Source organism: Notolepis coatsorum (genome assembly GCF_963971535.1).
Source record: "Notolepis coatsorum genome assembly, chromosome: 17".
NCBI lineage: Eukaryota > Metazoa > Chordata > Actinopteri > Aulopiformes > Paralepididae > Notolepis > Notolepis coatsorum.
This window is the reverse complement of record NC_140181.1, coordinates 57,265,807-57,277,878: the sequence shown is the minus strand read 5'-3', so window position 1 is coordinate 57,277,878 and position 12,072 is coordinate 57,265,807. Positions and strand designations below refer to the sequence as shown.

Here is a 12,072-nt window from a genome sequence, read left to right as displayed (position 1 = left end):
TACAACAAGCGGTGCAAGGGGAAGGCTAAGAGAATTATTAAGGACTCGAGCCACCCGAACAACTGCCTCTTTGAACTGCTGCGGTCAGGCAAGCGATACCGGAGTCTTAAGGCGAGCACAGAAAGACTCAGAAGAAGCTTCTATCCCCAGGCCATCAGGCTGCTAAACGAACAATAATCACTATGCAACAACCATCAAATGCACACAGCACACACACCCACACGCACACACTCACTCAAACAAACAACACACTGCAGCACCCACTCTCCACACTTTAGATCACACAAACACACTTACACTTTATATTTATTGATAAAGGATTTGCACTACAACTCGTACACCTACTGTGAATTGTACCTAAATTGCACCTCGTCCCATTTCTCCATTTCTGCCTTGCACTATATAGTATTGTATATTAGTACACTGCACAGTAACTACGTCTATTCTGCATCGAACATTGTACATATGTCTAAACTGAACACTGTGACCTCATTTTTTTTTACTTCTAATTTTACTATGTTATTTTATTTCATACTTATCTTGTCTTGCACAGTCTCTGGAGCGCAACAGTAAGAAGCATTTTGTATAAAAGTATTCTGTACTTCTGTATGACAACTATTAAAGAAACTTGGTATTCAAAGATTTGTATTTTTTTTTACAGAACGATCCAACAAAGTGAAAATGTAGGCCCTGTGAGTGGAAATATTGTAGTGACCCTGGGATTGGGGCGATTGGTCAGCCGAGCTGTCACTCTGCACTCTGCCAACCTGGGGGGTTGGCAGAGGGGAGGGGGCAAGGGCTGACCTGGGAAGTTCAGGTGCAGTCTACTTATCGACGTGTTTGAGATTGGCGAGGCAGGCACAGATCTGCACAGTTTTTACCACGGCCTTGCCAAGCGCGTTGCATGACGGTTAGAATGTTGTCCGACTTGCTCTGGAAATCTGACTAGGCGAGTTGCGGAAATCTCACGGGAGCAAGCCACGCACAGCCTTCAGAGCTAGGCGCCACAGTACCTCTCCAGCGACTGCTCGACGCAAATGCATGATGGGAAACGACTTGCTATCTCTGTGCAAAGCGCCCATTGGCTCAGAAAAGTTGTCACCGCCCACAAGAGGAAGTTATGAGATGTTTGATTTATTGATTGAAAACTTTATTAACAGATTGCAGAATGGGTACAATACAGAGTATGGCTCAATACAAACAATTGTTAAGGGGATGCAGACCAGAAAAATACTTTCGTCTTGTTTACATCAGGTTGAATGAATGAATGAATGAAAACTTTATTTAACAGATTGCAGAATGGGTACAATACAGTACGGGTCCCGTCTATCCCGTCTATCAGATAGATTTATTATTATTATTGGATACAGGAGTTTGGGTACCAAGAGCTTCTTCAAATAACGTTATCATCATATCATCATGATAAACTTCATGAACTGTCAGACAGACACCAAATTATTTACCGTCTGTACTGACATTCACAATTGAATGCTTTACACATTCCTCATGAATTCTGTCTTAATAATTATCTCTGCAATGGAGTTTATATCAAAATAAAATATATCAACCCCCCTGAACAAATAGTTGGTGATTGCTTCTTCAAGTCGATTCTACAGACTGACTGTTTCTATCATCGGAATAAAATAATTATAATGATAATAAATACGACAATTACGTTTTGTATATAGTCATGACTCAATGAACAATCTGAGCATTACCAGTCTATGTACAGTACTTCTCTAAGCCACCTGGCTCTCAGTTAACCCAATCGCTAGATAGATTAACGAATTCCATATAAATCTATAGTTCATTAACGATGCAGCAGCTGAGCTGATACTGTATCCCGCACACACACATACACACATGCGTCGCTCGCTACAGCGTGAAAGCGATTTGCGACTCCAGATAATAATAATAAATGAAGGCTTGATTCACATCAATTTGTGTGAATGAGTGAGTGACTTATAGTATTTCATTTTCTATCTGTTCTCATTATACCCCCCACATAAAATCCAAAGGCTAATTAGCTGGTCAAACATCATCAGTGCGCTCTCAAAATTATAATATGGTTATATCTCGTTGCACACATCATCTTACATGATAAACCGTCTGCTGAATAATTCAGTTTTGCCTCAATATATGTATATATAATTCTGTTTTGCCTCAATATACAGTATATATATATTGATGCAAAACAGAATTATTCAGCAGTGTGTGTGTGTGTGTGTGTGTTGTGTGTGCGTGCGCACTGCGGTGGGCAGGAGCATGCAACAAGATGGTATACATATGGTATATGAATAGTCTATTCCATTTGAATCTAATAAAATTTTGCACACAGCCCTCGCATTATAATGAGCTGGACAGGTGTGTGTGTAGTAACGTGAACGCGATATCTGCCATGCGAGACTAGGCGAGAGGCTGTCGTCAAGTCTGAAGTGTTCGACTTTCTGACTCCTCCCCCGGCTGCAATCGTCTACTCTCGTCTACTTTCGAGGCAAGTCGAAATTAATCTCAAACACGCCTATTTACAAGCAGAGGTGATGCACCCAGTCTTGTGTACGGAAAACCTGTAACTGAAGTTATAATAAACCAAAGTGAGAAACAACAACAACCTCGGTGAGTCATTCATTAGCGAGGACGCTACAATAATATATATCTGCCGATAATTTGAAACAAAACATTTTGTACTTCCTTATGGAAGATAAGAGGATATTAAGTGCTGTGTGTGTGAGAGAGAGAGCGAGAGCGAGAGAGATCTGTAAGGGAAGAAGTGGAAACTGTAGACTAGACTAGAGCATTCTGCAATAGTACTAAAAGTATGGCATGACTAGACTAGACTAAAATAGACTAGACTGAGATCAGAAAAAGCTGTATGCAAATGAGCATCAACATGATTGAGTGTCTGCTCAGTAAATACTGTACCTAGTATGAAAACAAAATTGCTGTGCTGAGTCAGTGATGTGCCAACTAAGGTATTCGCTGAAGAAAACAATAGGCTGGTTCCCAGGGGGGCTGTTCAGCTAGATCAGGGGTCAGCAACCTTTTTGACATGGAGTGCCTGTTTGAAATATAGTTGTAACTAGTGTGCCTCAACAATATTCCATGCATCGTAATTTTTTTCTTCTCATAATCAGGTATTTTTAATGATAATTTTTACATTATTACATCATTATTGTTATTGTTATTATTAACAATATTATTATGATGGTTGTATCAACCCTAAATCTGAGTTGGGGGGGGGGAATGCAATGCAGACAAACAGCTGCATACAGTGCGACCATTTCACTCACATTTGCCCATTCATTTTTGGACACATCACACACCATCGTGTGTACTGTACATGTGCTGTCATAGCTCCACCTACAGGCCTAATGGAGAACACCAGGATGTGAATGGAGGGTGAATGTGAGGTATATCGTGTAATAAGTTACCAGAACTTAAAAATATTGAGTTCAGTTACTGTGCATTAAGGTTTTCAGTTTTCAATCCATAATAAGTTAACAGAAAAATAAGTACACAACCACATTATTTCAACCTAATAAAACTATGTTTATTGTCATTGTTTTAAGAAGTTGACTTGGTAATACTCACATTTTGAGTAAAAAAAATGGCTTTTAACATGTGCAATGTTCAATGAAATAGAAAAATAAATAATAAAATGTGTTGATTAATCCCACTGGTCACAATGGTGACCGTAATAATGTTTTTGTTATAAGGCTCTGCAAATGTTACTGAATGATGTAGCAATGAATTTCCAGCTAAATTGAAATAATAAACAAATAAAGGGTCTCAATTAAATATGTGGTAGTAAAAATAACCTGTGGGAGGATTTCAACAAGATAAATGCGACAACAGTGCAAAATATTTCACTATAATATTTCAAAGCAAAAAAAAAAAAAAAAAAAAAAGGATTATATATATATATTTTTTTTTTACTGCTGCCCCCTGTGCCTATGCAAATGCCCCCGCGTGCCTATGCAGGCACGCGTGCCTAGGGTTGCCTACCCCTGAGCTAGATCAAGCAAACTGGATAACAGTTGTGTGTCTCTGGAAAACACACAGTTAGGTTGTTTTGTTCAGTTTTATTCATATTTTTAAGTAGACCTATCAATACCAAGAAATGTAAAAAAAATTATCTAGTGTTTTATCTTGCAAAACATCATACAATCCACATAGTAGTATGGCAGCCAGGGGGCGGGGCCACATATAATGTCACTTCTGGAGTCTACGGACGCAGGGAGTCACATGATAGTTCTAAGATAATTTTGTCCCAAAGAGTATATTTCCCCTTGTTTTTACCGGCAACTACACCGTGTAGTGTATTAAGAGGGGACACTATTATCTGGTACACCGCTGAACGGAATGCTGGGTACAGATAGCTAGCCAGGTAACATAACAGTCTGTTAACAGCTGGAAGAACAGAAAAGAAAGAGAGACCAGATATGTTACATTGTAGCAACATTTTGCATATCTGCTATGTTTCTTTCACTAAGCTCACACATTTCAAGCATCAGTGATGTAACGTTCAGAATGAATGCTTTTGTTCCTGGAAATACCCTAGCCTCTGGTTAGAAGCCATCAGCATATAACCATTAGAATCCTGCACTGACTCAATAGAGGTCTTTCATGGTATGTTTACAATGCTCGTTTGAAGAAACAACAGTTTGCTAATGTGTTGATAGAGGAGAAATACATCAACAAACATGTAGCAAATTGTTATTTTATCTCTGGAGCTTGTAGACAACTTACAGTGGAAGAGTAATGTCGTGCCTGGTCAATGTTTGGCCTACTACAAACATTACTACTACCACTACACGCAAACATTAGGCCTTTTCTTTCAAAAATGGTTACCAATGGACGGACCAGATGGACGGACAGATGGATGGACGGACGGACAGACAGGCGGATATCGTAGACAATGCCAGATGATTAACATGATATACACTTCTGTCTAGGGCTGCACAATTCTTGCTAAAATGTGAATCACGATTTTTCTCTCTAAGAATTGAGATCACGATTCTCTCACACAATTCTTATTTTTCGTCATCATTTAAAAAAGAAAAGTAAAGTAAAAGGTAAATTTTTTTTAAATTATTATTGTTATTTAGAAATGAGATCGCATAGGTCTATGAATAGAGATTGCGATTATTTTTTTTGATTAATTGTGCAGCCCACATGGTCTGGCCCTACTGCCTGGGAGTGGTTAGGGTGTGCTGGTACCTTGAGGCTGGCCTTGTCCGTGGCCTTCCCCGAGGAGGGAGGCAGGCCGGCAATGGTGAAGCTGTCGGGGTCTTCTCTGTCTCGGATCTTAGACTCATTCATCAGGTGGTCCAGTTTCTTTTTGGACATGTTCTCCACCTGTTTCCTGTTGGCCGACGTCTAGAGAGAAAGAGGGGGAGAGAGAGAGAGAGAGAGAGAGAGGGAGAAGATGATGATAATGAAAGACTTGGAGGGGGACTTGGAAGGGGAACGCTCCCCATTTGAACAAGCCACACTGTACAGTATTGTTCTTGCTGTGCCCCATGACAGGTCAGGCAATATGCGTTAACATGCACCATTCTATTCTCTCCTAAAGCTAGCAAGCAGAGGGAGAGAGAGAGATTCCTCAAATATGTGATCACCCCCCCCCCCCCACCTTAGTTGTCCCTTAGTTGTCGTCGTCGTCGTCGTCCCCCCCCCCCCCCCACATGTAAACTCCACAGACAACGGGGCACTAGTCTCACATAGCCATACCTCTCTCCACACTATGTTAGTGCTGTGCCAGAGAGGTCTGGCTGAACCTATTATCATTCAGGTAGAGGGGGGGGGGGGGGGGGGGGGCTGTGGCTTGTTTGTATTATTATTATTATTATTATTATTATTATTATTATTATTATTTAATTATAATTATAATTATTATTATTATTATTATTATTATTATTATTATTATTATTATTATTATTTTTTTTTTTTTTTTTTTTTTTTTTTTATTAAACCAATCACAACCATTCTGGGTGGCGCTAAGCCCAGGATGCAGCAACGGTGCCCAAAATAATGTTGCAGATAGCTGAAGGAATTCCGACTGAAATGTATATGCTGCGAGTCAGAGCAGTAAAACATTTGTAGAGCTCTTAACACCTTTAAAATCTGGTGTGGTAAAATCTGGTAATATTTCGTGTGTGAGAACACACAACTTAAAACGTATACTCCACAAAGCCAGTGCCGCATTCGCCGTCTCTGGAGTAGCCCCAGATTTTACATCCTGGTGACATCAAACTCAAGGGTTCTCCCTCTGATTTCTAGCTCAAGAAGTGAATGGAAAACCTTGGGATTGTGTTCAGGAGAAGATGATCTTCTTCATTAGTCTGGGCAGACCAGGAACAACCAACCACCATGCACTGTATCTGACAGCAATGCCAGGGGGGGGGGGGGGGGGGGAGCGGTCATGGAGACAGTGCAGATGGAGAAAATAGAGGTTCTGTCACACAAGGAAGAAGACATCTCAAGTCTAGCCGGATCAGTAGAATGAGGGCTTTTAGCAATTCAAGCCATTAGAGACATGGAAGTTTGATGGAAGTTCGGTCTTATGCACAATAGTGAAATGGAAGTTTTCAGAGGTGTGTCTGTGAGAGAGAGAGAGAGAGAGAGAGAGAGAGAGAGAGAGAGAGAGAGAGAGAGAGAGAGAGAGAGAGAGAGAGAGCATTGGGCCCTGTGCCAATTGGAACAGGGAGCACATGCTCGCTTCAACCACTAGGTGGCAGAGTTTCTCCACAAACCAACCAACATGACTGAGAGGACAATGATAACAGAATCTATATGGATTGAGGCATAAACAACGCAGAGTCGCATTGAAACGCCCAACTTTTAGGGGCATTGATGCTATGATATCTGTGACATGTTTGTGCAGATGACCCCAGACTGACTGTTGATTTGGCCTCATATGCAGGAACCCTTACGCTGACCGTACCTCAGGTTCCCAATAGAGAGGTGATGGACTAATAGGTTTGAGCGGAGGGGGTCACAGGGAGTATGATAAAGTATAGGTCAATATGATACATAATGGTTCATGACTGCTGGAGGGGTAGATGCTTTTGGAAGAGGGAGGAGCTAAAGAATGGAGCGTGCAATACAGTTACTGTACCTTCCACTTTGGAAGAAGTAAGCGACATGGAGAAGAGGGGAAGGAAGAGAGGAGACAGGTTGAGGGAGAGGGGGAGAGATAGAGAGAGCGAGAGACAGAGACAGAGACAGAGACAGAGACAGAGAGAGAGAGAGAGAGAGTATATAAAGGAAGTAAATAAGACAGAGCTTTACATACACTAGGCTGCAGATTGACCACAGGCTGGTACCTAATTGACCCATCATCCATCCAGAACCAAGACATACGTGCATGCACACACACACAACAGAAAATGTGTGCCTCCTCCCTCACAAACAGGATTTGTGCGTCTCTGTCCCATGCAAACACATGCATAACCAATCCACCCACCCGCCCACCCACCCACCCACACACCCACACACCCACACACACACACACACACACCCACACACACGTTAATTCAAATGCAGCTCCTGGACCGCCGTCAGCCAGAGATCATCGACTCCCAACACGGTTGGAGAGTAACCCGCGGAGGGACTGCAGGGCAGATGCTATACGTACGTCTCCGTTCATCAGCTTACAGTCGTCATCCATCTCGTCAGCGCTATCCTCGTCCGAAACGTCGCCCTCCTCCGCGTTCTCATCGATGTTGGGTGGCAGCTTCTTCCCCTGGAGGAAAGACAGTTTTACCGTCAGTTTCGGCTAAATATAGTGTGGCAGATCTCACCCCCCCCCCCCCCCCCCCCCATGGATATGTGAAGGCTGGGAGATACTTTTGCCACGGAAAGAGTAGTCAATTAGGTAGCTGATTAGTACTGATAGAACACACCTGTGCATCATTAGTCCACCCACATCTCACGTGCACACACCCAGTCCCACACACTACATAACCACTAGGTTAGAGAGGAGTAAGTTGAGCGGAGGTGAGGTTGGATTTGTTGTATTGAGAGAGAGATTGTTATATTAGGAGTTCAAGTTCAAGTTTCTTTAATAGTTGTCATACAGAAGTACAGAATACTTTTGTACAAAATGCTTCTTACTGTTGCGCTCCAGAGACTGTGCAAGACAAGATAAGTATGAAATAAAAACATAGTAAAATTAGAAGTAAAAAAAGAGGTCACAGTGTTCAGTTTAGACATATGTACAATGTTCGATGCAGAATAGACGTAGTTACCATACAATATACAATACTGTGCAGTGTACTAATATACAATACTATATAGTGCAAGGCAGAAATGGAGAAATGGGACGAGGTGCAATTTAGGTACAATTCACAGTAGGTGTACGAGTTGTAGTGCAAATCCTTTATCAATAAATATAAAGTGTAAGTGTGTTTGTGTGATCTAAAGTGTGGAGAGTGGGTGCTGCAGTGTGTTGTTTGTTTGAGTGAGTGTGTGCGTGTGGGTGTGTGTGCTGTGTGCATTTGATGGTTGTTGCATAGTGATTATTGTTCGTTTAGCGATTATTGTTCGTTTAGCAGCCTGATGGCCTGGGGATAGAAGCTTCTTCTGAGTCTTTCTGTGCTCGCCTTAAGACTCCGGTATCGCTTGCCTGACCGCAGCAATTCAAAGAGGCAGTTGTTCGGGTGGCTCGAGTCCTTAATAATTCTCTTAGCCTTCCCCTTGCACCGCTTGATGTAAATGTTCTGGAGGGTGGGAAGCCCCCCTCCAATTGTGCGTTCGGCTGAACGTGTCACTCTTTGTAGTCTGCTACGGTCTTGTGCAGTGCTATTCCCAAACCAGGAGGTGATGTTGCCGGTCAGGATGCTCTCTATTGTACATGAGTAGAAGTTCCTAAGGATCTTCTGACTGACTTGGAACTTCCTTAGGCGCCTGAGGAAGTAGAGGCGTTGTCGTGCCTTCTTCACAACACTGTCAATGTGTGTGGTCCATGTCAAGTCCTCGGATATGTGGGCTCCGAGGTACTTGAAACTGTTCACTCTCTCAACCGGTGCCCCGTCGATGCTGAGGGGGCTGTAGTCCTTGACCCCCGACCTCCTGAAGTCCACAATCATCTCTTTTGTTTTGCTGACGTTCAGGGAGAGGCAGTTCTCCTGACACCACTGTGACAGGTTATCTACCTCTTCCAGGTAGGCCCTTTCGTCGTTGGCAGAGATCAGGCCCACCACTACTGTGTCATCAGCAAATTTGATGATGGTGTTGTTGTTCCGCTGTGCTACGCAGTCATGTGTGTACAGGGAGTAGAGGAGGGGGCTCAGAACACAGCCCTGGGGGGCCCCTATAGAATAGACTTTTTTAATTGTCATTGCACAGTATACAACGAAATTTCAGGGGAGCTCCCACAGACCGTAGTACATAATACATACATGAACACATAACACATAACACTGTACATAACAGAATATTTTAAATAATAAAGTGCATAATGGGTGGTAATCAGAGATTATCAAGTGCAGTGGTAAGTGCATGGTGCACGTGAGGGGACAGTCAATGAGTGTTTAACAGTCTAACTGCTTGGGGGAAAAAGCTGTTCTTAAATCGTGTACTCTTAGCATGTATTGACCGGTATCTCCTCCCTGAGGGAAGGAGCTGAAAGAGGTGATGTGCTGGGTGCGACTGGTCCTTGATGATACATTTGGAGCGGTGGAGGCAGCGGGAGGTGAAGACGGAGGTGATGTTTGGTAGAGGAGTCCCGATGATCCTGCCTGCCGCCTTCACCACCCTCTGTAGAGCCTCTTGCTCTGCCTTTGTGCAGCTGGAGAACCACACAGACACACCGTAGGTCAGCACACTCTCAACCGCACAATGGTAAAAGTTGACAAGGAGATTTCGTGGCAGGCCAGCCTGCTTCAGCTTCCTTAGGTAGTATAGGCGTTGCTGAGCTTTTCCGATCACTGAGGCGGTGTTGGTGCTCCAAGACAGGGTCTCACTCACACTGAGACCCAGGAACTTGAACTCAGTGACCCTCTCCACTACTTCGTTGTTGATGAGCAGAGGGGAGTGGTCAGGCCTTGATCTTCTAAAATCCACTATAATCTCTCTTGTTTTCTTTATATTGAGCGCCAGGTTGTTATTATCACACCAGACTATAAGGTCCTCCACCTCCCTCCTGTAGGCAGACTCATTGTTGTTTGTTATGAGACCCACAACTGTGGTATCGTCTGCGAACTTGATGATGTAATTGGAGGGGTAGGAGGGGGAACAGTCATGTGTGAGCAGGGTGTACAGTAGTGGGCTGAGTACGCAACCCTGCGGGGCGCCGGTGCTGAGAGACAGGGTGGACGAGGTGTAGTTGCCCAGTCTGACGGCTTGTGTGCGGTTTGTGAGGAAGTCCAGCACCCAGTTACACAGTGTATTACACAGACCCAGGGTTTGGAGTTTACTGATGAGTTTACGGGGGAGTATGGTGTTGAAGGCAGAGCTATAGTCGACAAAGAGCATTCTTACGTAGGTGTTTTTCTTCTCTAGGTGTTCTAGGGCGGTATGAAGCACAATGGCTATAGCATCTTCAGTTGATCTGTTCTGCCTGTAAGCAAACTGGTATTGGTCAAAGGAGGCCGGAATGATGGATGTAATGTGTTTCCTGACCAGTTTCTCTAGACATTTAGCAGGGAGGGGGGTGAGTGCCACGGGTCTGTAATCATTCAGGCACGTGACAACTGACTGCTTGGGTACTGGTATAATTGTGGATGTTTTGAAGCATGCTGGGACATATGATAGTAGCAGGGAAAGATTAAATATATCTGTGAAGACCTCCGTCAACTGGTCCGCACACTCCTTCAGTATGCGGCCCACCACTCCATCAGGTCCTGCTGCCTTCCTTGGGTTGGTATTCCGGAGGCAACACCTGACTTCATGGTGGCTCAGGACGGGGGCTGTGCCGCTGGGGGGGAGGGGCTGTACTATTTGGTCCCTGTTTGCTCTGTCGAACCGGGCATAGAAATGGTTCAACTCCTCGGTTAATGTGACAGAGCTATTTATGGGCGTGATGGATGAGGAGGTGCAGTTGCCGGCTCTTACCACCTGGGGTCTGCCCGTCAGGAAGTCCAAGACCCACTGGCACAGGTCATAGTTCAAGCCCAGGTCCCTGAGCTTGGCTATGAGTTTGGAGGGGACTATGGTATTGAATGCTGAGCTGTAGTTGATGAACAGCATTCTCACATAGTTCCCCTGCCTCTTGTCCAGATGTGATGCTGCTGTGTGCAGCACATGGGCTATGGCGTCCTCCGTGGACCTGTTGGGGCGATATGCAAATTGCAGAGGGTCCAGGTTGATGTGGAGGGAGGAACAGATGTAGCCCTTCACTAGCTTCTCAAAGCACTTCATGGCTATGGAGGTGAGGGCTACAGGGCGGTAGTCGTTGAGGCAAGCGGGCGTAGATTTTTTGGGTACAGGGATGATGGTGGACTTCTTCAGACAGGTGGGGATGACAGCCTGTTCCAAGGACAGGTTGAAGATGTCAGTGAATACCGGGGCCAGTTGGTCGGCACAGACTTTTAGGACGCGGCCGGGGATGCCGTCCGGTCCTGCTGCCTTCCTGATATTCACTTTTTTAAAGATCCGTCTCACCTCATGCTCTGTTACCCTGAACACTGAGTCTCCATCAGCAGACCCCCCCCCCCCCCCATTGCCGTGGTTTGTAGGCTGGTGTTGTTATTCACAGCCTCAAACCTCGCATAGAAGGAATTGAGATAATTTGCTAAGGAGATGTCACTGTTCAGTTTGAGGGGGGTTCCTTTGTAGTCTGTCATTGTTCTGAGGCCCTGCCACATGCCTCTAGAGTCAGCCTGTTCAAACTGAAGTTCAACTTTATCCCTGTAACGCCGTTTTGCCTCTATTACTGCTCTCCTGACGTTGTATCTTGCCATCTTGTGTTCTTCCATGTTGCCTGTCACCAGCCCGGTGTTGTATGCTGATGTGCGCACTTTCAGAGCCTCACGGACGGATTTGTCTACCCAGGGCTTTTGATTTGGGTAGATTTTAATTTAGGTGGAGGGGATTGTTTCTTCTACCTGAGTACAGACATAGTCAATC

The 12,072-nt window shown here is 44.3% G+C and overlaps 1 protein-coding gene across 2 annotated transcripts in view; it reads right to left on the bottom strand.

Moving 5' to 3' along the window:
- The window catches only part of plch2a (phospholipase C, eta 2a), a 371,794-nt gene that overhangs the window by 43,871 nt on the left and 315,851 nt on the right, over positions 1 to 12,072 (bottom strand). For both annotated transcript variants that reach the window (XM_084333948.1, XM_084333949.1), the window contains 2 exons: positions 7,640 to 7,747; positions 5,221 to 5,379 (listed from right to left, as the gene is read on the bottom strand). In XM_084333948.1, the coding sequence (XP_084190074.1) occupies positions 5,221 to 5,379; positions 7,640 to 7,747 (267 nt within the window). The remainder of the gene's footprint in view (positions 1 to 5,220; positions 5,380 to 7,639; positions 7,748 to 12,072) is intronic.